The 27,349-nt window shown below is 44.3% G+C and overlaps 1 protein-coding gene across 3 annotated transcripts in view; it reads right to left on the bottom strand.

Moving 5' to 3' along the window:
- Nucleotides 1-27,349, bottom strand: part of RBFOX1 (RNA binding fox-1 homolog 1) — a 2,483,553-nt gene that overhangs the window by 1,677,349 nt on the left and 778,855 nt on the right. The window contains exon 1 of one of the 3 annotated variants that reach the window (XM_019012245.4): nt 22,163-23,041. The exons of 1 other annotated variant lie outside the window; for it this stretch is intronic. In XM_019012245.4, coding sequence (XP_018867790.1) covers nt 22,163-22,165 — 3 coding nt within the window. In that variant the 5' untranslated portion in view covers nt 22,166-23,041. Of the gene's footprint in view, nt 1-22,162; nt 23,042-27,349 lie in introns of those variants that run through there. One more of the 3 variants, XM_019012254.4, reaches the window with a different exon arrangement.

The following is a 27,349-nucleotide window of genomic DNA, read 5'->3' as shown; positions in this document are numbered from 1 at the left end:
GGAACAAGTAAGGAAAGGGATTCTTCCCTAGGGCCTCCAGAAGGTAAAAAGCTCTGCTGACACCCTGATGATTTCACAGTGAGAACACACTGGGCTCCTGAGCTATAGAACTTTAAAACAGGAAATCTATATTAAGTTTGTGATGATTTGTTCCAGCAGCAATGGAAACTACACACTGAGGAAGGACAAAGAATGTATTTGGAGAGGCAACTGGAAGATGTTTAGCATCATCCCCCATTGATGTCTTCTGACGTATTTGGTCAGACCTTGTCCCCTGAATCTAAGCCTTAGACTAAGACTTCCCCTTACACTAAAAGGGAACAGTGTGATATAATTTCAAGACTTAGGCTTTGGTTTCAGGCTGACCTGAGTTTGCATCCTGGCTCTGCCACTTATGAGGTATGTGGCTTCAGGGAGTCACATACGGATGAGGAGTTTCCTCATCCGTAAAATGCAGATGATAAATATGAGAGTGACCTCATGGCATTAGTGTAAGGGTTAAATGAATAGTACATATAAAATACTAAGAAAGAACACTGCCCAACACAGAATAGATGCCCAATGAATGCTTGGACTTCTAGTCTTGTCATCTTAACTATGGTTGTTTAAAACATGTCTGAAAATTCTTTGATACCTCCTCTCCCCAGCACCCCAGCTTTTTAAGTAGTGAAGCACAATTACCCTCCCCCTGAAAAAAGGCTGAAATTGCTTCTAACAAACAGAATAAGGCAGAAATAATAGTGTTTGACTCTGAGACTAGGTCATAAAACCTACTGGGGCTGCATATCATGTGATTCTAACTATATAACATTCTGGAAAAGGCAAAACAGGAAAAAGATGAGTGGTTGCCAGGAACCTGCGGGGGGAGAGCAGGGAGGGAAGAATAAGTGAAGTACAGGAGATTTTTACAGCAGGGAAACTATTCTGTATGATATTGTAATGGTGGATGGGTAACATTATGCATTTGTCCAAACCCATAAAACTGTCATAATAGCTAAAACACGGAAGCAACCCAACAAGGGCCCATCAAAAGATGAATGGATATGCCAACTGTGGTATATACATACAATGGAATAGCATTCAGCCTTAAAAAGGGGTGGGGTGTGGTGGCTCAAGCCTGTAATCCCAGCACTTTGGGAGGCCAAGGCACGCAGATCAATTGAGGTAAGGAGTTTGAGACCAGCCTGCCACATGAGGAAACCCAGTCTCTACTGGAAATACAAAAATTTGCCAGGCATGGTGGTGGGTGCCTGTAATCCCAGCTACTCAGGAGTCTATGGCAGGAGAATCACTTGAACTCAGGAGGCAGAGTTTGCAATGAGTGAAGACTGCACCACAGCACTGCAGCTAGGCAACAGAGTAAGACAGTCTCAAAATAAATAAATAAATAAAAAAGAAAGAAAGAGTGAGAGAGAGAAAGAAAGAAAGAAAGAAAGAAAGAAAGAAAGAAAGAAAGAAAGAAAGATTAATTCACACCCTCACACTTGCTTCAATGCAGATAAACCTTGAGGACATAATGCTAAGCAAAAGAAACCAGCCACAAAAGGACATATGCTGTATGATTCCACTTATTTGAGATACTTAAGAGTAGTTAAAATCATAAACACAGAAAGTAGAATGTTGGTTGCCAAGGACTAGGGAAGGAAGGAATGAGGAGTTACTTTTTAATGGGTACAGAGTTTCAGTTTTGCAAGATGAAAGGAGTTCTGGAGATGGGTGATAGTGTTGCTTGCGCAACAATATGAATGTATTCAATGTTACTGAACCATACACTTCAAAATGGTTAAGACGGTAACATTTATTTTATGTGTATTTTACAATAAAACATTAAAAATATAGAATCATGCAACAGAGTGAATTAATATGTAAACTATGGACTTTAATAAAAATGTAATGTAATAACGTGTGTTCATGAATTGTAACAAATACACCACACTGAGATCAGATGTTAACAGGAGAAGCTATCTCAAAAGAGTCATGGACTCTCTCTCCCTATCTCTTGCTCTAAAGGACAAAAGCTGCCATGCTGTAAGCACCTCTCTATCATGGCACATGTGGCAGGGAATTGAAGCTTCTGATCAGTAACCACTGAAGGGCTCAGGCCTGCCAACACACACAGGTGAGCCTGGAGACATCCTCCAGCCCCGGCTGAGCCTTCAGATGACACAGCGCCAGCCAACATCTCAACTGCAACATCAGGAGAGACCTCAAAAGATAGCTGTTTTCATTGGTATGTTTTGCATTAATTTGTTATGCAGCCATAGATAACTAATATGTTAACCCAGAAAAAGGCACCATAAAAGGCAGATTTTAAACCATTATTAGAGGTGAGAGAATTTGAAACATTTGTAACTTTCCTCAAAATAACTGAACACACTCAGTGTCAAACTGGGGCCTAGGAATCACTGCTGCAGAAGCTGGCAGTCTAAGAAATGCATAATTATTCAGTGGCAATGAAAAGTTTTGCTTTAAATGAGAGGGGAAAAAAGTCCTGCCTTTAGGATTCAAAACTACCCAAATCATGTGCCCTCTTCATAGAACTTCGGTCTCCAAGCTGGTGCTAACGCAGGGAAATATGGTTCTTTCCTGTTCATCAGCATTTTACCCTCCAACCTTCTGTCAAGCTGGCATGTTTTTTTCTGTTTTTTTTTTGTTTTTTTTTTTTTTCCAGAAAGCAGAAAACTAACAGCTTATCCTCAGATTTTTGTGCCAAATTCCAATCCAACTCCAATTCATCTAAGGATCCAGAAAGCCAGACAGAGGCCATGACATTGACACCTCTTGTCCTGCTCAGACCTCCAGGACTTGCCCCGACCAGGCTTCCAGGGAAGTGGAAGAGGAAATGCCCTCTCATGCATCCCAGCTGGTTTTCCGCTGATTTCAACCCACTGGCCATCTGGTCCCTTCTCCCCGCTATGCACACAGTTTGGTCTGGGGAGTGGAAACTTTCTGCGGGATTCAGAATTTTTAATTTTTCTACTTTTCTTTTCTTTTTTTTTTTTTTTTTTGCAAACCAGGATACATGAAGAGAGCAGAGGACATTGGCTGGTATGTAATATGTCAGTGCTAATCCACACATAGACACTGATGCACAGAAAATCCAGGATGCTGCTTGGCATGAGTCCAATAGAATCACTGCATATTTAAAAACACAGCCATTCAACTCTATTAGGATTGCTGGGTGTGGCCTTAAATAGAAAGGATAACCAAAAATCCAACCCAAGTGGTAAATAATTCCACTTAGCTTTTCTGCAGAATTTGTTCAAGAAAAAAAAAAAAATCAAAGCTCTAAAGCAATCAAATACAGTTTCATTTTAATGAACTTTATTCATTTTGCTTAATAATGGGTCACAAAAGCTCCTACTAAGTGCTTCATTCATACACATATATATATCTCTATGGAGAGAGATATATATATATCCATGGATATATATATATATATATGGATGATATATATATGGATATATATATAGATGATATATATATGGATATATATATAGATATATATCTCCATGGACATATATATATATATATATATGTATATATATGGATATTGAGGTACAGTGTACATATAGCTTGGGGCAGGGTGCAGTGGCTCACACCTGTAATTCCAGCACTTTGGCAGGCTGAGGTGGGCAGATCCCTTGAGGTCAGGAGTTTGAGACCAGCTTGACCAACATGGTAAAACCCTGTCTCTACCAAAAATAGCTGGGTGTGATGGTGCACGCCTGTAATCCCACCTACTCAGGAGGCTGAGGCAGGAAAATCACTTGAGTCCAGGAGGCGGAGGCTGCAGTGGGCCAAGATTGCACCACTGCACTCCAGCCTGGATGATAAGGTGAGTTAGATGCCATCTCAAAAAAATAAATAATAAAATAAAATAATAAATAAATATAGGCTTGCTTCCAATATATTCATAAGCAAGTATATATGAAAAAGTTTAGAAAATATGGTTTGCAGAGTCATTCCCCCGCCAAAAAATATAGGGATATCTGTAGAATGGAAGCCCTGTGCTTCCCATCTTCTCTAACTTCCTACAGCAATAATGTATCATGCCTAAGCATACAGACCTAAAGAGTCCTCACAATGGGCCATTAACTGAACCAAAAATGCAAGTCTTTTCATTAGCGTTATGCACATTGAAATGCATTCTACAGGCCAGGTGCGGTGGCTCACACCTGTAATCCTAGCACTTTGGGAACCCGAGGTGGGCAGATTGTCTGAGTTCAGGAGTTTGAGACCAGCCTGGGCAACATGGTGAAACCCTGTCTCTACTAAAATTAAAAAATTAGCCTGGCGTGGTGGCGGGCACCTGTAGTCCCAGCTACACAGGAGGCTGAGGCAGGAGAATCGATCGAATCCGGGAGGTGGAGGTTGCAGTGAGCCGAGATTGCACCACTGCGCTCCAGCTTGGGCGACAGAGCGAGATTCCGTCTCCAAAAACAAAAAACAAAACAAAACAAAAAAGAAAGAAAATGCATTCAACGGGCTTCTTTTTTTTTTTTGTAAATGACCAATAGATACCAACAGTAGTATTCCACTGAGTTAGTAAAATTGAAAACTTGAAAGGATTATTGAAAAATCAACATAAATTATTACAAAAGTTTACTAAGGACTATAATTAAATGTTGTACCAGGAAGTCTAGCTATCCAGAACTTCACAGAAATGTTGCAAATATTCTCCCGCAAAAACTCATGCACACGGCTTTCATTCTTGGAATTTTCAGGAAGGACTTTCTGATCTCATGCTATTATCAAAGTTGTTAAGCGGGACTCAATTCAATGTTTTAAGAAAATATTACTGTTGTGGTTTTATGGGGTTTGGTTAATGCTAACACTTTAGCATTAACTGCACTTTTTTTCTGATAATTTCTAAATAATTGGACTTTAAGACATACAGAGATTGTGACTCAAATAAATGCATATTCCTACTGCTAAGTAAGAGGTAAGTATCTCTCCCACCAAATACAGTTGCACCCCAATCCTTCATCACTACTGAGCTTTCTGTGACCTCCCTGTCTCCCCCCACCTCCAACACACAGATTCCCACCAGAAGGTTAAAACAGGTGAAGTGGTTGGGCTGTAGTATCCTTTTTCCTTGCCTACTAGGGTCATGGTAAAAGAGTCTGAAAGTTATTGTTCTAAAAAAGATGGGCTCTTACTTTTTTGTGTGTCCCATATAGCACTTTGAGAATGTGATTTTTAAAAAGCTATGAGCCTTCTGCCCAGATAAAAATGTTTATTCTTTAAATTTTAAATGCAATTTCAAGCCCTTGAAGTTCACTGGTGCCTCCCATCTAAGTTAAAAATTCCTTTCTCAGAAGAGGAAATAGGAGACGTGTTTTATTTGTCCCTATCTCTCATAGACTAAATCATCTAAAAGTGGAGAAAGGAAAACATTCCCACCAGTCTGAAAAATAAAAAAGAGACAGACACTGTCTGACCCAGGGCCTTTTCTTTCCAAGATTATTTTTCTCTGTTTTCTTAGAATCAGAAACAGGAAATGACTTAAAAACTATCTAAGTGATAGGTATTTGCATATAGGTTCATCAAGTTACTAAACCAAATTACCAAGTTACCACACAATTCCACGGGAGTTTTTCCACCCCTCCCCAAAAAAGCAATGACAAAAAAAAAAAATAAAACATTATGCTACAATGGATGGTTCTATGATGCCACCTAAAAGCATATTCAACTCTGAAATCCGTGTTGCCTTCCCAGAGCAGCCTGGCCTCCATGCCTTTATACATCAGAAGTTACTTCTGGAAATCTTTGATGGTTCAGTTCCCCATCTCTTTAAAGCTCCCTCACATGCCCTGTGCTGAGAAGTGACACAGTTCCAGTAACGTCCTGCAGCTTCTCAATGTTCTTTGCTGAGGGAATTGTCTCAATTCCCATTGTACACAAAGCGTTTTGTGTCACCCTCAGGTGGCTGCCTCCACCAGGCTTTGAAGGGAGGGGATTGATTTTTGGTGGTGGAGGGGAGAGAGATGTTACTACAGAAAAACAATAATACATAGGATGATAGTATATGTAAAGCACCTCAGGAAAGAGGAGTATTCTTCAGGCACCCAATTACTGTTACAAAATAAGATCGTAATTCCAAATGCTTTAAGTATAGACATTTCTTCCCATCTATCAAGCACTTTTCTCAGAGTAACTGAAAAATAAGCTAATACCTCATGATAAGCTTGCCTCTTTGGAAAGCATAATCCTTCTTCTCAGCCAAAAAGGCACCATGTAACAGGGGTGGCAAATACATTTCATTTCACATAGTAATTCCAATTGGTTGACAGTCTATGCCTAGAGAGATGCGCTGAGGATTCTAAGAAGGTGACGCTGATGAGGGGGGAAAAGAATTGATTATCAATGTCTGCCACGTGCAGGGAGCTGGGAGGGCTGATGCCTCCCACTTGCCATTTTGATGTAGAGCATTACTGAACACCAAAGGAAAATGCAGGAATAGAAAAGCTGTATAATATATAAGCTGGGCTATAGTTGGGAACATAATTTTTTATAAGTCTACTTTACCAGGCAATTTTTCAAGGACGTTTCTAAACTACATTTTAAAAGACAAAGTCTTGTTGGGCAGTGCTACTGTGATCGAATGGAGGATGAAATGCTTTGAGTAATACCATCTTGTTTCTTCCTAGACTGGCATCTGCCACAAGGGGCAGCCCATCTGCTCCATCCTTGGGGAAGAACTAAATGAGTGTCCCTTGGCTGAGACGGCTGAATGGAAGATGCCCTGACATCAGCCACCATGTGTGTCCTCAAATACATGTCTCTGGTGTTATGCTACAGATGCCCACAGCATATTTGCTCTTTGTCTGAGTTAGTGGGGCAACCTTCTACCCCAGGGACGTTTGGCAAAATCTGGAGACGTCTTTGGTTGTCATGGATGGGTGAAGGGGGTGCTACTAACATCTAGCAGGTACAGGCCAGGGATGCTGTTAAACATCCTACAGTGTACAGGACAGCCTGCACAACAGATAATTATGCAATCCAAAAGGTCAACAGTACAATCGGGTTGACATTAAACTCATTGTAACTCAATAGTATGCTCTCTGCTGCTTAAAACCCACCACAGCTTCCCAGCTCAATGGTTAAGCCTAGAGGCCCTGAGTGTGACTCCTGAGCTGACCATCCACCCTGTAACCCTAAGCAAAGCACCTGAGGTCTCTCAGACCCCATATCCCCATCCTGAAACAGGATGAGAGCAGGGTCTACTCCACAGGGTTGTTATGAGGACAAAGATGTGAACGTGGAATTAAAGATCTTAACAAACTACTTGGCAGATGGAAAGTGTTAGCAAAAAAACAGCAATGACAAGAACTGCAAAACATTCTGTTACGGTTTGAACGTTTGTGTCCCCGCCAAAATTCACGTTCAAACTTATTCTCCAGTGCAACACTATTAAGGACTGTTTAGACCGTGAGGACTGTGCCTTCATGCTTAGATGGGAACCTTACCCAAAGGTCGGAGAGAACTAGTCAGACTCTTCAGCACTTCTACCTTCCACCATAGGAAGATGCAGCCAGGAAGCGCCATCTTGGATGCAGAGCGGGCATCCCTCACTAGACATTGAACTTGCCACACCTTGATCGTGGACTTCCCAGCCTCCAAAACTATGAGAAAACAACTTCTCTTCTATTCCTTTCCTTTCTTTTCTTTTCTTTCCTTTTTTTTTTTTTTTTTTTTTTTTTTTTTTGCGCAACAGTCTCGCTGTGTCACCCAGGCTGGAGTGCAGTGGCGCAATCTCAGCTCACTGCAACCTCCGACTCCATTCAAGCAATTCTTCTGCCTCAGCCTCCCAAGTAGCTGGGATTACAGGCACCCACCACCACCCCCAGCTAATTTTTGTATTTTTAGTAGAGACATGGTTTCACTAAGTTGGCCAGGCAGGTCTTGAACTCCTGACCTCAGGTGATCTGCCCGCCTCGGCCTCCCAAAGGGCTGGGATTACAGGCATGAGCCACCGCGCCTGGCCAACAATTCCTATTCTTTCTAAATCACCCTGGATAAGCATTTTGTTATAGCAGCAGAACTAGACTAAGACACTTCCAATAGGGACATAATTCATGACAGTCATCACGGTAGCCAAGCCAGACCAGAATCACCACATGGCTTCATTTGGTTCTAAACCCCATTCATCCACCAACATGTAAGGGTGCAGCTCAGCCAGAGCATCAAGTTTGGCAGTGTCTGTCAAAATGAAAGGCATGTTTCCTTTGACCTAACAATTTCACCTCTAAGAATGTATCCTACAGACATGTGTGGGAAGTGGTGGCGGTTGAAGATATTCCATGTAGCACTTCAATAATGGAAACAACATAAATATCCATCAAAAGGAGGCCAATTAAATAATGTAAACATGTGCAATGGAATACTATATATCCATTAACAAAGGTGGAGCAGAAAAAATACACGTGCATGTGCACACACACACACAATGAGAGGGAATAATCCTTAAAAGATATTCTTAATTTTTTTAAAAAGAGCAAACAGTGGAACTATGCATTTCATATGCTATCTTTTGTTGGTATAAATATCTGTGTAAATGTTTGTATTCGCATAAAATATATATGAAAGGGTGCATGAGAAACTATAAAAATAGTTGTCTCTAATAAACTGCAAGGCAAGTGCAAGAGAGATTTATTTTTCTCTGCATACGCCTGCATTTTTGAATATTGTACCATTTAATCAAAACTATTAAATAAATAAAGCAAAGCATCAAATATGCCCTGTTACATACATCATTCCCTGCCTAGAAACGACCCTACCTCTCTTGCACTACATGCTGGCAAATTATCCCTTGCTTAAAATGAATAGTTTTTAATTATTTGAGTGAATCTTTTTCCGTATAGAGGCCCTCATTTTTGATCCAAACAACGTCTGCAGAGGAACTAACTATTAGCACGCAATTTGTTGTGCTCACAGTAACAACGTAAACTGCAAGACTTTCTCATCACAACTCAGATGACAAACGACAAGGCCATACCCAACCCTACACTACCTTCCTTTGCAAACTCCAGCTTTAAAATAAAGAGCTGTTATCAATTAGCAGAGCCAGTAGGTTCTCAGAAGCTAAGCTGGATCCTAAGCTATTATTGGCACCTGAACAATGGCTGGGAGAGAGGAAAAAAAAAAAAAACTTACACTAGGTTTTGCATTTTCAAACCACTTTTCTGGGAAAAGACAAATTATATTACACAGATAATTTAGAGGATTTTACCTTATGACATAAATTCTGCTGGTCCTTCTCCAAACCTAAAAAATGTTGCCTCATGATCTTTTAATTTATAACTGTAGCAGAATATACTTGTGTTGTTTTTACTACCGAAAATAATTAATGTTGCTTTAAAAAAGTTAAAAGGAAAAAAAAAATCAAATGGCAAGGGCACACTGACATCTGCTGGCATTTCATAAACTTTTTTTAAGACAAGCATTTGTTCCAGACACTGCTCTCTACTTATTCTTGTGCAATGAGGCACATCCATAGTCTCCCAAAATGATGATTCCCCAATAGGCTCCACCAAATTACGTAAAGACAGGATCATCAAGGAACAAAAAGCTCAAGAGCCTCTTTCTCCCTGGAGTGGATCCCTTTCTTTCTTTCTTTCAGTGAAGCAATCTGGAGTGCTACAGAATGAATAATTGTATATTTTTTTTAATAAGTAGAAGAGTTGGGTTAGAGGCAAATTAAATTCTCTGAGCTGCTTTCCCTGGTTTTATTTTTTTAAGTGACAATTCCACCAATCTTTGTCTCAAAATGTTGAACAAATGAGGACACAGGGGGACCACACCCTACCTAGGCGAGAACTAGGAAAATACAGCTAAATGTTTCTTGTTCCAAGACCAGCAAGGAAGAAGGAATCTCAGAAGGAAGGAAGCAGCAGAATTGAAAGCATGGATAAAAGAGGAGGACGTCTAAAAACAGAACCTTTAAGAAAGAGGCTAAGGGTCTCTGTGGTGCTAATACAATCCTTGAAAACACACTCCAAAATGCCGAAGTCCCCAAAGCATTTCCCAGAATTTAAAAAATCTCTGACAGTGACACAGAGCCAGTGAGGGAACAGTTCAGGGGTGGACTACAGTGAACAAATGACCTCCCCTTTCTCATGAGACTATATGGTGTTATGAAGATATGTTTATAAGGCTGGGGTCTGCCTCCTGTGATGCTGTCATTCACTGAATGTACCATACAAACAGAAAGCCATCAGTGCAGGAGGGATGTGAGGCAAAACAGAGCTATCCTCTGCACATGCTGTAAGCAGCGTGCCCAGCAACACTGCCCCTCATTCTGCTGGGCTCTGAAGTCAGCAATCTCCCCACTGTCATACTGTTCGTGGCTCCTTCTCGTCCTGCTGCAATACATGCACATATGTGCACGCCACATACATCCATGTACATACATACACACACGTGCAGAAATGTGCACAAAAATGCACGTTTGCACACATACAGAGATGTGTGTGCACATCCACTCATGTGCACATACAAGTGTACACATCTCCACATGCACACACAGAGGCACACACATTGCCTTTCTGGCATGGTGCTCCTTGTACCTTATTCTCGCACCAATCTTGAATATGCTTATAAAGAATGGTACTAGTTAAGATCTTCCCGATCTCAAAAAGAACACAGGGCACAGGCTCCTGAGAGCAAGGCTGCCTGTTCTGGCCTCTGCAGGCTTTGCCAGCCACATCCGTTCCCTTGCTCGCACCACCCCAGGCATGCTGGCCACCTTGCTGTTCTCAGGATGTGCAGAGCCCTCTCCTTCCTCCCCCGGGCTTCTGAACACACTGCCACCTCTGCTCACCACGGTCTCCTCTCTTCTCTTCTCCCCACTGGTCACAGCTTGGCCCTTCTCAGTCTTCAGGCTGTAGCTTAAATGTTGCCCAATACCTCTCCTTGGAGACCTTTCCCTGATGTTCCTACCGAACAGGGTCATTCACCCTTTTGTTACATGAATGCCCCATTCTGTTGCCGTTTTAATACTTATGATAATGGGTAATTCTATTGTCTTTTTACCTGCATTCATGTTTCGTGTCAGTCTCTCTCACTACAGCATAAGTTTCACTAGGCAGAGATGATGTCAATATTGGTCAATATACCCACCCCATACAGTATCCTCAGTGCCTAACAGTGCCTGGCCCAGAGCATGGGCTCAAAAATGTTTGCTGAATGCATGAAAAAGGCAATAAATGGCCCAATAAAAGTGAAATGATATAGCATAAATAGTGCTCCAGGAAAATGTTTTTTAAAAGGAGAAAGTAAGAAAGAGTAACCATTTGCACTGTTGGGACTCAAAATTGCATTTCTCTAACTTCAGGTCTAGCTCAAGATACCAAGCACTGCACTATATGGTCCTATTTTCCAGAGTTCCTGGTGTTTTAAAGGGCTGTAATTTATGTATACCTTTCAATGTTCACTTACCTTATATACTTTTATATTGCTTTCTTATTCAATATTTGAATATGTTCACATTAGGTACCTTGCAAAGGTATTCTTTTGATACAGTAACATACATCACAATAAAAAGAGAAAATTAAAATGGAAGGGTAGAGAAATAAAACTGAGTCAAAAGTGAGGTTAATACACAAAATCCATGCTATCAAATTCTATTTACTGCTGTGATTGAACTATAAAATCAGCTCTGAGCTTCCTGGCAGGCTTTGTGAAAAATGGAACATGGACAGGTATTCCACTTAGAAGTGTCTGGTACATAAATACCAATCAGAACCTGAAGAAAGGACAAACTCTTTCTGATCCTGAAACCGAAGCTAACACAGTAATAGCCAACAGAGTCCTCAAAAATATCATCATAGGGCTGGGCATAGTGGCTCATGCCTGTAATCCCAGCACTTTGTAAGGGAAGATTGCTTGAACCCAAGAGTTCAAGACCAGCCTGGGCAACATGGTGAAATCACAACTCTACAAAAAATACAAAAATTTAAAAACACGAAAATTAGCCAGGCGTGGTGGCACATGCCTGTGGTCCTGGCTACTCAAGAGGCTGAGGTGGGATCACTTGAGTCCAGGAGGCAGAGGTTGAAGTGAGCCATGATTGCATCACTGCACTCCAGCCTGGGCAACAGAATGAGACTCTCTGTCTCAAAAAAAAAATAACAATAATAATCATAGCAAATAACATTAGAGAGTTGAATCCTTCATAGCTCGCTTGTCCTGCTGGGTTCTTACCAGAAGTTCTTGGTTCTTACCCCTCACCTATATTCAATAACATGTTTTTCTTTCCCCCCTTTTTTTTTTTTTGAGACGGAGTCTTGCTCTGTCGCCCAGGCTGGAGTGCAGTGGCACGATCTCAGCTCACTGCAAACTCCGCTCCCCATGTTCACGCCGTTCTCCTGCCTCAGCCTTCTGAGTAGCTGGGACTACAGGCACCCGCCACCACACCCGGCTAATTTTTTGTATTTTTAGTAGAGACGGGGTTTCACCATGTTAGCCAGGATGGTCTCGATCTCCTGACCTCGTGATCCACCCGCCTCAGCCTCCCAAAGTGCTGGGATTACAGGCGTGAGCCACCACGCCCGGCCATGTTTTTCTTTCAAATGCTAGATTCGACTGTAAAAATTCTTAAACTTTAAATAGTCTATCCTCTTTCAGTGTGCATATATAATGTCAAGTTTTTAAAATTTGCGGCTAATCGGCTTTCTTATACTATTTCTCATTATAAACTGACAGCAGCGAAGCACAATTCAGTAGAAATAAGTTTATAGAATGGGGTGGATGGTTCCTTGTTCTTGTTATGAACTTTTGAAGATTATTTTAGGTTTACACAGACAAAACCAATAAAGTTTCCTGAGCAAAATGAATGCAATTCACTAGGAAACAAAATATCTTTCCACAAACCACAGCACACTAACTAGGGAACATTTTGTATCAAAGAGTCATGGGGTGAGAGGCTATTGTCTGAACACCACAAGGTAAAAAAAAAATAAGAAGTGACTAGCTCGGAAGTCTGTGTGATTGCTGCTTGACTTAACTCACTCCCAGGTAGCCATCCTTGGAGACAGAATCATTTGCCTTTTAATAGACAAGTAAATGGAGGCTCAGAGAGGTGCAGTAACTGGCCCAAGCTCACACAGCCAGGAAGGGGCAGAATCTGCATCCACAAGTTAAGTGTACCTGGCTGCCATGACTTTGCCCTTTCGCACCTTGGCGCTCAGGGAATTCAGTCTTCTCAAAGCTTTTCTGACTCCAACATAGCCCCATTCAGTGCCTTATCACCTTGAAGGCAAGACACTTACTTAACCAGCATCCTACCTGCTGTAATTCAGACTGAACAACCTCTCCAAATCAGAAATGAGAAATCTTTCTACAAAGAGCTTCATGTTCTTTTTTTTTACAGATAGGGTCTTGCTCTGTTGCCAAGGATGGAGTGCAGTGGCACAATTACAGCTCATAGCAGCCTTAAACTCCCAGAGCCAAGCAATCCTGTCCCAGCCTCCTGAGTAGCTAGGACTACAGGCATGAGCTACCACACCCAGCTAATTTTTTTTTTTAATGGAGACAGGGTCTCATTATGTTGCCTAGGCTGGTCTCCAACTCCTGGCTCAAGCAACCTTCCTGCCTCAGCCTCCCAAAGTGTTGGGATTGCATGCAGGAGCCACCATGCCCGGCCATCGTGTTCTTAAAGACAGGTATCAACCATGCCCTTTATTCTCCCTCAAGGAAACTACTGCACTTTCTCTAACCTGTGAAAAGGACTATTTTCCCTCCACTGGGGAATTTCTGCATGCACACACTCCCTCCCTCCTCTTATCAGCCTTTGCAATCAACAGCAACCTGAACCGGACTCAGCTTTCTAAGGATACTGAAGAAACAGGTATGATATTTACAACGTGGTAAAAGTGAGCCATGCCATGGACATCTCTAGGAGACTCACTTGAGAACACAGGCAGTGACCCAGAATCAAGACAGGGGGCTGGTCCCAAGGGAAACAGACACCAAGCCAATACCCCTTGGATCTAGCCAGGGCTACTGATGCTGAATCAGCCCTCTCAATCCCCTGCTCCGTCACTTTTCATAACGAGTCTGATAAATTAGTGTTTCTCTCTGCCAATCAATCAGAGCCCATGCATATGGCTGCTGTCAACATCCTCTGCAGGCAGAACTCCACACAGGGCCTCAAGTCTGTCAACGATCTCAACCGTACATTTGCAGCTATGCTGGGTTCTTCCCCCTTCACTCTCGATTTGTCACCTCAGTTACAGTCAAGAGGAAGATACAGGAAGCACATTCTGGAACCAATTTGCTGCCCAAAGGGATTGTGAAATTCTAGCAACAAAAACAAGGTTAATAATGATATCATTATTATCAATGGATAATAGTAATTGTCATGATTATCATAGTCAGCCCCATGACTCCTACTTGCACTAAACACACACTAGGTGCCAGGCACTTTGCTAAAATAATTTACCAGGCTGATTGATCCTCAGATGGACTGTACAATGTAGTGATAATCTCCATTTGTAGGGATGGACTGAGGTTCAGAGAAATTGAAGAAGGTGAAAGGTTATGGAGCTAGAAAGTGATGAAGCTGGGATCTCAAGCCAGACACACTGATTCTGAAATCTCACTGAAATACCTGCACTGCCTCCTTCCTAGTACCTTATCATGGTGCATCCCTGCACCAATAGGGAAGTACCTATTCCCTGCATCCCAAGCATGCCCTCTCCACACACAGCAGGGAAGAGAACTGCTTGAGTCTGCAATCTCGGTTTGCCATTTAGTCACTGGGCCTCAGTTCCTTCATCTGTCAAGTGGTATAATAAAGGGTTTGCCATGAAGAGTTAATGAAACGACACACAGGAAGCCCTAGCACAGAAGGAGTTTCCAGTGAGCGTCATAGCTATTAGGGTCCTAACCATGGTACAAAGAAGACAATTTTTAACACCTCAAGTCCTCACCCTCATCTCTGACACTCTATATTCTAAAATTCACAGAAAAGAGACATCAACATCTTGGGGAAATGCAGAACTAGCAATGAACAAGGTGATTGCACAAGTTCATCTATTATGCTGGCAAAGATCTAATTTTGTTCTCAGAAGAAATGAAGAGGGAAGCTGATTCAGATGACGGTGATTAGATGGAGTGAGCAGTGGTTTGCACACCACATTTTGAGTGGCTATCAGAGCAGCTCCAGCTGTGACTGCATGATGCCCAAGGACTGCCTGTAACCAGGCAGGTGGTCCAACCGCTCCCTCAAAATCATACTCAGAGCGTGAGCCTAGATAAAGAGGCCAGAGATGCCCTGGGCAACCCAGGGCCTTGAGACTCCAAGGAGACAAACAACAAAACAAGAGCCAGATTGCACTAGTGCAGAAATCTAGCGAGGCTCTTACACAACGATAAAGTAATATTGCAATAAATAGAAACAAGTGCCTTGTTTTCCTTTTGTGGCTCTAATGGGCTCAGCATCACTTCTCAGAGCAACTCAAGCTATGCAGCAAGAGCTCCCTAACCACTGCACACATTGCCTCCCACCCTCCCTTGTGTCTTGCAAAGGCAGCAAAAGAGGCCATGTGCACAGTGATGAGCATCAGGGACTGTGGACTCAGACTGTCAGGTTCAAAATCTTGGAAGTGCCTCTTACCTGCTGTTGTGTCCTTGGACAAATTGCTCAACGCCTGCCTACACCCCACTATCTGCAAAATGGGGATCTGAAAAGCACTAACCTCAAAGCGTGTGAGAAGCATCAAATGGAATAATTCATCATTTCCATATGGGGCTTCTGCTGTGTGCTTTGCACCACGCTAGATGGTAAGGAGACAGTGATGTCCAAACAGGTGTATGCATGGTCCACCTGCAGTTGACCATGCAGTGGAGTAAGAGAAAAAGGATAAAACAGAGTGACTCAATAAAATATAAGATGCCCCTGGGATGGCTGTAAAAAACGAGAATCCACACAGGGAAACAGGGACAGTTTCTCTAAGCCTGGGGCTTTTGAGTTGTAACCTGAAGGATGAGCAGGAAGCGAACAAGGTGAACCGCTGGGAGGGTGGGGGAGGCGATCACATGCCAGAAACACATAGCACAACACACAGCCATGAAGGTACAGCGCTTGGCTCAGCTTGTGCTACGTAGGAAGAGTTCAATCCATGTACACTTATTCTGATGTTCATGTCACATATAACAGGCCATAATGGAGTTCCAGTATTGTGGATAAAGAGACAGTCAATGTGGGAGGAAAACTGGATTGTCCAGGTGTCCAAACCCTCCATCAAATTGCAGCTCAAACTTCTAAGGGCAGGGTAGCCTCTGAAGATGGACAATGTCAGCTGCACTCAGAGCTCTCCATAAGCAACCCACTTTGCACTGTCAATATCTGTTATTACCCTGGCCCACACCTACCAATGGGAGAATCTGTGGCCATACTCTGAAAGGGAACCTACCCGGACAGACGATCAATAAAGGGCATCTGTGTGCAACTGTTCTCAGGGTACTCCCAGGAGAGATGTCAGTCAAGCCATCAAAAGGATGTGGTGGTGGGAGGGTGCGGCTGCTCATGCAGGCACACACGAACACAGGAGGTTGCCTCTGAAGGGAGGCCCCAGAGAAAGAAAATCTAAGTAGGCTAATGTATACAGATGTATCCTCCCAGGGTCTTCCACCCTCACACAAAGAACATTACTGGAAAATGAGGTTCTTTTTCCCTATAAAGTAATACCTCTTCTTGAATGAAAGATTTTAGTGTAAGCCCTAAAAAGTAGGTGGTGGTGGGGAATCGAGTTTAATTTCTCAGATGTTGCAAGGCTTACCTTTTCAGATGTCACTACGTCCACAGACCAAATCTGGTTATAGAAATGAATTGAAACTTTGAAAAAAAAAGAGCTGGCTGGCCAGGAAGGCATGCTTGTTTATTTACTCATCTCAAAAACACCTAACAATTTTCCCATAATGTTTAAGACATAAATATATCCTGGTATCTCTCTGCATAAAATCCCCCAGTGGTTTCCCATTAGTATAATAGCCAGGGTCCCTTCCCAGGCCTCAAGGGCCTATAGGACCAACCTTCAACTGTATGATTTTGTCACTACTCCAGCCTCTGGATCTTTGTGTTTGTTGGTCCCCTTCTCTGAAACGCCCTCCATGCAGACAACTATCCTAGAATAGAAGTCTGTTAGGACAAGGTATCTGCATGTATTGATCACTCTGCACTTGAAGTGCTTTCAATAGTGCTTGGCACACAGTGGGTGCCTGATGAACACTCAGGAATTCATAGAAAGTAGGGGTGAATGAGGCTGGGCGTGGTGGCTCACGCCTGTAATCCTAGCACTTTGGGAGGCCGAGGAGGCGGGTGGATCACTTGAGGTCAGGCGTTTAAGACCAGTCATGGGGAAACTCCATCCCTACTAAAAATACAAACACTAGCCAGGCGTGGCAGAGCACACCTGTAATCCCAGCTACTCAGGAGGCTGAAGCATGATAATCACTTGTACCCAGGAGGTGGAGGTGGCAGTGAGCTGAGATCACACCACTGCACTACAGCCTGGGAGACAAGGTGAGACTCTGTTTCAAAAAAAAAAAACAAAGCAGAGATGAGTAGAATACTCATTGGATAAATGTACGGATCCATACAGATCACCTACTTCTTTTCATGTACTTCTCAGGTCAAATCTCTCCTCTCTGGAATGTCCCCCCAAGTCACTATCACACTATAATTTTTGGAACCCTTTTCATTATCCTTATGAAAATATATTTCAACGTCTTGCTTATGACGCAGCTTCCCCCATGACAATATAAGCTACAAGAAAGCAAAGTTCTCGTCTGCCTTATTCACCAAGCACAGGGTCTAACATGTGGTACACTCCAAATAAATATTTCTTGCATTAGCCACTCCTTCCCCTAAGACAACACACTCTTCTGTAGCAGCAGGCCACAGTCACCCATGTCTCTTTGACTAGCGAACAATGACAAACCAGTGGTAATGAGTGACAGTGCTCACAATGACTACAGATTCAAAAAATGAGGACAGTTGCCTGTGTATATAACTCCACGCGTCATTTTTCATAAAAACTCCTAGCCCTACGACCGAGTCTAACTGTGTTCACAGTTGACATCATCTGAAAGTGCTGGGTCCCCTTGTTTTGAAGCTCCATCACTGATTGATTCTTTAATTAAAGTTTTAATATTTATACTTGTGCCTCGAGGCAGTATTTTAAATAACGGAGGTAGACAATGGGAAGAGCCTCGTGGCCTCGGTGTTTGAGGTCTCCGGCACGACACTGTGGGTAAATGTGAAAGCGACAGATTAAGGGATGATTTTAGGAAAGTCAGCCAGTATTAATTTGTGGATGATGCTTACTGTGTAAGTGTGTAACTCCCATGCTGGGTGGCAAAGGCAGGACGAGCTGCCCTCTGTCCTTCAGAGCAAATGTGCTAGGATTTCAATAGTCTCCTTACACGCTATTGGGAAATCGCTGCGTCTCCAAAGTATCTTCTGTGTCAAATACGATTTCCCTCTTGGAATGTGTTCATTACTCCACACATCAGCTTAAAGGATGCAAACGAAATGGTTTAATTTTTGGAAAGGGGAAATGTCAGATTCCTATACAGGGCAGACCCAATTTTCTGGATACAAAAAATATGTATTATCAGAAAGGACTTTGATAAAATATAATAGCTTGGGATGGTTCAAGCTAAAAGGACTAAGCTTAATTTTTTTCTAAAATCATCAGAGACATGAGGATGTCTAGAAGACCTGTGCTCAAACCTTACAGGAGCAGGTTCAATATATATATATATATATATGGCTTCAATTATAATGAGAAGAAAAATAGGGCAGAGTAGGTCAATTCCAGGAGGAGAAACCCACTCAGACCCATGTTTCAGCTTCATTTCTGAGTGGAAAACTCTGTAGCTTCAGGGTGATGGAAAAAACTGTATGTTCTACAGACAGCAAGATTTATTACAACATTACTGAAACTTTATACCTGTTGATTAGATCAGCAAATCCTCATTTCCCTGGCCCCTGAGACCCTGGCCACAACCTTCTACTCTCTGCTTCTATGAGTTTGACAATTTTAGATCCCCGAATCCCTCATGCAGTAAAGGTAAATAACTCCTTGAGATCTCCTATACAATACTATCCTTAAAACGGTCATGTATGATATACTTAGAAATCTTTTCATAGGGTACAGCCCATGTTGTGTTCTTGCCACAACAAAACTAAAATTCTTTCTAAAAACTGGATCAAGGTATTTGTGCATTCAGTTCTTTTATGGGCAAATGTGTGCCACAGATGTTTATATGTTTATACAATTAAATACTATCACAAATTGTTTAAATACTATCACAAATTGTTTTTTGTTTGTTTGTTTGTTTTGTTTTGTTTTGTTTTGTTTTGTTTTGTTTTTGAGGCAGGGTCTCATTCTGGTCACCCAGGCTGGAGTGCAGTGGCATGATATCGGCTCACTGCAGCCTCAACCTTCTCAGGCTCAGGTGATTTCCCACTTCAGCCTCCAGGGTAGCTGGGATTACAGGTGTGCACCACCACACCCATCTAATTGTTTGTATTTTTAGTACAGACAGGGTTTTGCTAAGTTGTCCAGGCTGGTCTTGAACTCCTGGACTCAAGCAATACGCCCACCTCAGCCTCCCAGAGTGATGGGATTACAGGCATGAGCCACTGTACCTGGCCACAAAATTTTATATCTAAACATACTAATTGCAATGTGTAAATCCCAGGATGAATGATAAAGCCACTTCTAATATTCTTCGATTCTTGTGTTTTCAAAATATTCTATGTATTAAATAAATGATGTTCTAATTTAAAAAAAAAACAGATTTGCTAAGGCAATACTTTCATCCCAGGGGGCCAAGGAGATCAAGTCCTTTCAGTGGGTCAGAAGAAATGTACAACTGCTGCAAAAACTTAATTTCAGGTGCTCGTCAAGACAGCAAGTCAAATGCCACCAACCTATATCTTGGCCAGTGGGTGGGCAGCTTGTCTGCGATCCTCCTTGGAACATGCAGAGAGCAGAATGGGAGAGCTTGAGGCTTCTGTTGCTTATTTAAAAGAAAATGCGTGTGTATAAGGCAAGCCACCTGTCTTTCCTGTACCACTTGGTGCTACAAGGCTCAAAAATTAGAGCAATCTACATGAAAGCATAAAGAAAGAAAACTCATAGAATTCCGGCACTTACCATGTGCCAAACTGTTCTAAATGTTTAGTGCTTTATGTAATTTACCCCCAAACCCTCTGAGGACAGAACTACGACTGAAACTCTGATTTTACAGGTGACAGCCCGAAGCTCAGAGAGGTAAAGCAACTTGCCCAAGGTCACACAGCTGGCAAATAACGGAGCCAGATGCCCTGTGCTCTTCTGAGCCATAAAGCTCCACTCTCTGGACCCCTAAGGTGTCACTTCCACTACTGCGAGGAATGATGACTTTTCTTCCTAACCAGAGGCAACCATAAGCTAACTTAAGGAAAGCCCAGGGGATTCTTCCAAACGGAGGGCCTCCCTGACGAGCTCAAAGAGGACACAGGTTTTGAGTCAGCCCCACTTTTTACCAGCACAGCTACTGCCAGCACCACCTTTACCCTTCACAGGCCCCAGGTCCTTTGCTTCTGAACATAAAAGATCTTAGCTAAAAATAAATCTGCCAGTAGCTCCAGCCGGGGCCTCTGTGGTCACTTAAAAATTGAAAGAATCCAGGCCCTCTCATCTTTTTTTTCTCTCTTTTGTAACAAAGATAAAATGATAAATGGAGGGGAGATGAACTAGGACAGGGGGCAGGGAAGGGATCGCAGGCTGGGGCATGTCCTAAACTTGGGCTGTCAAGGCCAGGCCTCTCTGTACAACGGAGTTTAAAAATAAAAATAAAATCATTATTCTAATAAAGGAAAACCCAAGTTAGCAGACATGATGTTTCAACTCAAACAAAGCTATTCCACCACACTCCCCCACTTCTTTTCAAGTTCAACTGAAAAGACCCGCCTTTGGGGTGCCAATTGCCTGGACTGCCTGACCAGGATTTCCAAGCTCTTCAGTAGCCGCACCTCAGATGTTCCAGTGCCAGCAGGTGCACCCCAGCTCTGGCCCACACAGGAGCGATGAGCTCCCCCAGCCCCCTGACCATTCCCTGGCAGCAAGGAATGGAGTTGGGGGCTCCAGGACAAGGTTAGATCGGGGTCTTCCCCTCCCTTGCTGAGTGGACAGCTTCCGGGCTCCGCGTGACACCTGGTCCCCGCAGCTGGCGCCAGGGAGGCTCCAGGAGCTCACAGCCAAGTGGCCTCCTGGGCGGTGGGGAGATGGGAGCGGCGCCCCACTAGCCCCGCCCTCGCTTCCATAGCTGGACAATTGGTTGATTGGAGCTGACAAGCCCCCCCTGGCCTGCACAACAACACAGGGCTAAGATCTGCTACCCCTGTGTTTCCTTCTCTGGGGTGAAGGTTCTCTAAGGCTCCCAGGAACCAGGGGCACAGCAGGAGTTTCCCATTCGCGGGTTTCCCGGCTGGCCCCCTCCCCTGGGGTCGAGGTGGCACCGCGGGGCATCGATTCCAGTGCCAGTAAACACAGCGGCGCTCTCTCCACATAAGTGAGCCTTCTCTTCCCCTCCTCCCACAAGGGGTTCGGGGCACCTAAACGCCCTCCCGGGTCACTAAGATGCCTCCTCCTGCACACCCTGCGGGCGGAGGCAGCGGTCCGGGGGCGCGCTGAGTGCACGCTTGCAGCCGGCCAGGGAGACTAATCAAAGTGCGCAGGCAGGCTGCCGCTGCTCCTGGCACCTAGGACTTGCTCCCAGGAGGACGGACGAGGTAGCCTGGATGCTTCAGAGGGGCGCTCTGGGGCAAGGAAGGACGTGCTTCTGGAAGCGACGCACAAGGGGACTCAGGGTCTCGGCCTCCTGGGGGTAGGGGGGGACACGCCTCGAGATCTTTCCACACACCCTGAAAAAGTTCCCGTCCAGAGCGCCCAGACTGGCGCTAGGAGGAGGCCAGTTCTCGGGGACCTAGCGCTTCCCTCCATGAGACCTTCTGGACCTGACCCACCAGATCAGGGTGGGTGCAGAGGCGATGACTCCGCCTGGACTTACCTAGAACTCCCGGCGAGCCCGGCTGCGGTCACGTTCTCGGCCCCAGACCCCCGAATTCCCGTGCGCTCTCTGCACCCCCAGCCACACTCACCATAAGCTGGAGGCGGCGGAAGGGGGTGCTGGCTTCTCACGCACTGTCCGCAACTTCGCGGGCAGGTCAGCCCCGCCCTGGCGCGCCTGCCTGGGCTCGGCGAGGGTCCGGACAGGCGGGGACCCTGGCGGCCACTGGGTGGGGGTCTGGAGCGCAAGGACTCTCAATCCCGGGCGCGCGGTCCGCTCCTGCTCTCTCTGCCTGGGCAAGAAGCTCGGAGTTCTCCTGCTCCGGACGCCGGGGCGGGGCCCACGGCTGGCTGTGCGCTCCAGATGTGGGGTGCTCGGCTCGGCTCACTCCTTCCTTCTTCAGCCCCGGAGGCGCGCGCGTGGGTCCAGTCAGTGCCGCCGCCTCTGCTGTTCCCGGGGCTGGCAGAGCGCCCCCGCCCCACCGCGGGTGCTGCTGGGGGGCTGGGGCGAAGGGGGAGGGATTCCCCTCCGCGAGTTCGGGTTTCCCCACCCGACGCGGCCCCTGGGCTCCGTCCGCCGTCCGCCACCCTCCGCGCTGCTTGGAGAACCACTTCAGGGCAGCGCAGCCAGTCCCAACGACTCTGGCTGGAGGAGGCGGCGGCAGCGCGGCTCGCACGGGGACTGGAAAGGAGGTGACCTTCAAACCCCGCGCTCGGGAGACCAGGAAGGGGGCTGGGGTGATCGAGGGAGCGGTGTGTGCACCCAGACGGCCAGCAAGAGCGCTTGTAGGAGGGCGGGAGAGAATAAAGAGGAAATCTTCCAACAAAAATATAGATTAGAAAATAAACAAAGGAGAGCCGGAGAGAGCGCGAGAAAATGTGTGCATGTGTGTGTGTGCGTGTGTGTCTGTGTGTGTGTGAGCGCGCGACAAGCAGCGAGCAGCCCCGGCTGCGGAGCCAAAAATAATCTGGTGCGCGAGGGAGCGCCCCCTCCCCCTTCCCCTCGCCAGCGCCGCCGCCGCCGCGGTCACGCGTGCAGCCCTGGATTCCAGCGGGCGGCGGCGGACACGCGACCCGGTACCCTGGTCTCCTGGCCTAAAGGGGAAAGAGGGTGAAAGTTGGATGCTGGGGCAATGAGCCCAGGACTTTCACCTGAGCCCGTCCTCGTCCTGGTAGTCCCCAGGTGGGCTCACTCATTGAGCACCAGCGCCCTCCTCCCAACCCCAATCAAAGTAGACAAATCCCCCCCTAGAGACGCCAAGTGGAGGCAGCTTCTTGCCCCAGTCCATTTCTTCTCTGAGGAAGTTTTCTGGCAAGTCTTCAAATCTTCCGGCCAGGCAGAGATCGAGCCCTATCCAAGATTCAAAAAGTTCTCCAGGCTGGATGCGATGCAGGGCTGGGGTGGGTGCGGCTGGCCTGGGACGCCCCCACCCCTCACAGCTGGGCCTCTCCTGTCCTGCCCCCTTCCTGGCCACCTACTCCTGCAATGGACGCTGAAGGGGTCTAGGGATTGTCCTCCTAGCAGATGTCTTACAGCCAGAAGCCCCATGACGCCTTAATACACACTAGCACTTAATAAGCATTTACTTTCCACCAGATGCTGTTTTAAGCACTTTACGTGGAGTCTTTTCAACAACTGGAAGTAGATACTGGAGGTTTATCCATTTCACAGATGCTTAGAGAGATTAAAGCAATATTTCTCCCTTCCTGGGTCCCACTCTGGACTGGAGTGAGAAACTCTGCTCTTCCCCCACCTTTTCCTTTCCCTCCTTTCCTCCCTTCCTCCCTCCCTTCCTTCCTCCCTCCCTTTCTTCCTTCCTCCTTTCCTCCCTTCCTTCCTCCCTTCCTTCCTCCCTCCCTTTCTTCCTTCCTCCTTTCCTCCCTTCCTTCCTTCCTCCCTTCCTCTTTTTTCCACAAATATTCCAGGGGGGTTTGTTGTACAATAAAGTCAGTCTGAGGTTCAGTGAGTTGTAATTTGTTCAAGGTCACATAGCTGGCAAGGAACCAGGATTCCCCAGGCAGTCTACCTAATTTTATGTGGCACCACCCTGCCTTCTGAAGGGCAGATGGCATTGGACAAGGCCAGATTCCAGCCTTGAGCACTTGATCTGAGGCTCCTGTTCATTTTCCCATCCTGTGATGTGATTGTGTTTGCACTTATACCATGGATCCTGTTCTAAGAAATGCTGTAAGCTTTCCAAAACAGGGGGCCATGTGATGTGCATTCCTTTGTACAAGATGTACGTGTATTTCCTAGCGCCCATCAGGGAGCAGGTTCCTTAACGGTTCCTCTTGCAATCTTATCGGGCTGGGGTTTCTTTCAACCTCAGAATAAAACAAAGGGAACTTCTGCCTATAACTATATTACTTTTTAAAGCATGCAATATTTAATCATCATTTGAAAAAGTAAGTTTGCAAAATCCAGAAAGATATCTTTATCATTGGCCCCAGTGATTTTGCAATTTGGGTTGATTTTTACCATATGTTTCCTTAGGATTCTCTTTGATAATAATATATTTGTATGTAAGCAATTTTTTTTCTTTATACTAGTCTCATCCTTCAGTGATAGCAAAATGAAACCATAAATCTGGGTTCATAACATCATAATCATTTCCCCCAGAAACTGTTTACAATGGGAAAACCGCCAAATTTAAATGTAATTGTCTAGCCATGCAGGGACATGAGATGGGTTGTAAAAGAGGTATTCTCAATTTAAAAGCAAATTATCAATAATGATAGAAGAAATAAATGGCAGTTAATGGGAAATTCTGTTGAAATATACTGTTTTGTGCAAATTCACCAACAGGAATTGTTTGTCTATTCTCCTTCATTTTTTATTCCAGAAAGGAACAAATGAATGCAATCATTCAAGGCAGTAACATCAGCTGTTGTTTCATTAAAATGGGTAATTGCTGGGCCCCTTGATTATTTTTAATATATATATGTATATTTACCATTGGAAATAAAACATATTCATCTATCTGAAAATCAAGTTCAGCTTGAGTCTGCTCTGATTTATTTATTGTAGAGTAGAAATAGGCTTAGATATATTAGTGATGAGTGTCAGGCATGACTCACTGGTACCTGTATTGCTACATGGCTTAAGAATATGAGTGTGAGAGGCATCCATTACAATTTAAAACAAAATTAGAGTAAAGATCAATATGGCATGCCATTATGCTATTCATTTGGAAAGTATTAGTTTCTTTCTCACAATGACCTTTCGCATTCCAAGTACAGTTTTTCCTGTCATTTCTCCATGTTGAGCCACTGGAAGATAAATGAGAGGTGCTGAAGTTGACAGCTCCCAGGACAACCTAGGGCCAAGAATCGCCCTGCTATGGTTAGAAAGAACCTGGAGACTTTGGCTCCTCCTACTGGACATGAAAAATACTTTCCAATTTGCGATCTAAGCAAATGTCAAAAATGGTACCTTCCATAAAGCTGGTTTAAAAAGAACAAGGACTTTGTAGCCTCGTACTTGGTTGAGAGCTCTCTGAAGTGTAAATTTCATCACCTTACTTTAAAACTTAGGATCTTCCTATAGCTCTTCATTATTCCCCAGGATAAGGTCTAAAGTTGTCCATGTGGTTTACCAGCTCCTGGCTCTTTTTAAGTTCACTCTGTGACCCAGGAGGGCTTTTCTCTTGTTGTATCCAATCTTTTGTGTATGTTGTTCCTCCAACCAGGAATACCCTTACATACTCTCTTTTCCTGGATAGGTTCTGTTTAGTTTTTTGATCTCCATTTCAATATCACTTTCTCCCTGCCAATCCCTCAACTCCCTACCCAGCCCCCCGTAGGCACAGATAAGGTGTTCTTGCGAACTCCTCTAACACCTCCATTTACCTTTACCCTGTCATTTGTCTCAGCTTACTGTAAATGTTGTTCTCTTCTATTAAACTAAAAGGTCTTTACGTCAAAGATTTGTTCCCTGATGCACAGCACCAGCCACATAATAAGCTCAATAAATGATAGGTGAACCTTCCTTCTTCCCTGCAGTAGATTGCTGTCTAAATGGGCTAACCACTTTGGAATGAATTGAGAAGTCAACCTGCTCATCCATTTATGTAGTCCTTTGTTCTTTCGGTCATCAAATATGCATCCTTCTTGAGGCTAGTCCCCCATGTAAACCATTTAGTACATAAACTAGACTCAATTTCTGCACTCGAGAAGCGTACAGTCCAATAGCATATGCAAACACATAAATAAGTGATTGCAACTGTCTTGAAAGATTTGGCCAATACGGAACAGGAGCCTATAGCCAGATATGGCAGAACAGCAGAAGGCCAGGCAAAGCATTCTAGAGAAGATCATGTCTAAATAAAGAAGATAAATAGGTACTCCCCAGAGAGTTGGGTGATGGATACTCCCGAAGGAGAATACAGCTTATGAAAGTGCCTGAAGCAAAACAGCATAGCTCCTTCTAGGAACAGCAAATCTGTTCAATATAAATAGAGTCCTGTTGAAGTAAAGGGGCTGGACAGTGGTGAAAGAGCCAAGACAGTAGAAGCTGGAACTAAAGATATGGGCTAGGGAAGGCTCAAGGCAGGCTGTGAAATGATTTGTAAGGCATGTTTGCTTTACCACAGGCAGTGGAGAGTGACTGGTTAGCTTTTCAAGATGCACCATTATCATAATGATTTCCACTGCCCAGCGCTCTGGGCTTCACTCTGCCTTCACTGATGTTTCAATGACCATTTTCTCCATTATTATCTTATATTTGTTTGATAACTTTTCCAGAAGGTCAGTGTAAACATCCAGTGAATTCCAGGGATTTGTAGATTACTCCAAAGTACTCTAGGATTTTTAAGAGATTATCAGTGATATATTAACAGAATAGGAAAAGGATGAAAAAAGCAAGCTAAAAAAATCTAAGATCTAAAAATCTAAGAAGGCCAAGGGGTGGTGGCTCTTGCTCATACCTGTAATCCCATCAGTCTGGGAGGCTGAAGTGGGCAGATTGCTTGAGCCTAGGAGTTTGAGACCAGCCTGGGAAACATTGTGAAACCCCATCTCTACAAGAAATTTAAAATATTAGCCAGGCGTAGTGGTGTGCACCTGTAGTCTCAGCTACTTGGGAGGCTGAGGTGGGGGGATTGGTTAAGCCTGGGAGCTTGAGGCTACAGTAAGCTGCAACCACACCACTGTACTCCAGCCTGAGCAAAAGAATGAGACTTGGTCTCAGAAAAAAAAAAAATCAAGTAGCCAAGCATCCTTTTATTCCTCCTTCCAAGGATACCTTTCAATAGCAGTCACAGACGAGTTGATACAATACT

Source organism: Gorilla gorilla, chromosome 18 (genome assembly GCF_029281585.2).
Source record: "Gorilla gorilla gorilla isolate KB3781 chromosome 18, NHGRI_mGorGor1-v2.1_pri, whole genome shotgun sequence".
Taxonomy (NCBI): Eukaryota; Metazoa; Chordata; class Mammalia; order Primates; family Hominidae; genus Gorilla; species Gorilla gorilla.
Note: the sequence above shows the minus strand (reverse complement) of the source record. Positions and strands in the feature narration are given on the sequence as shown.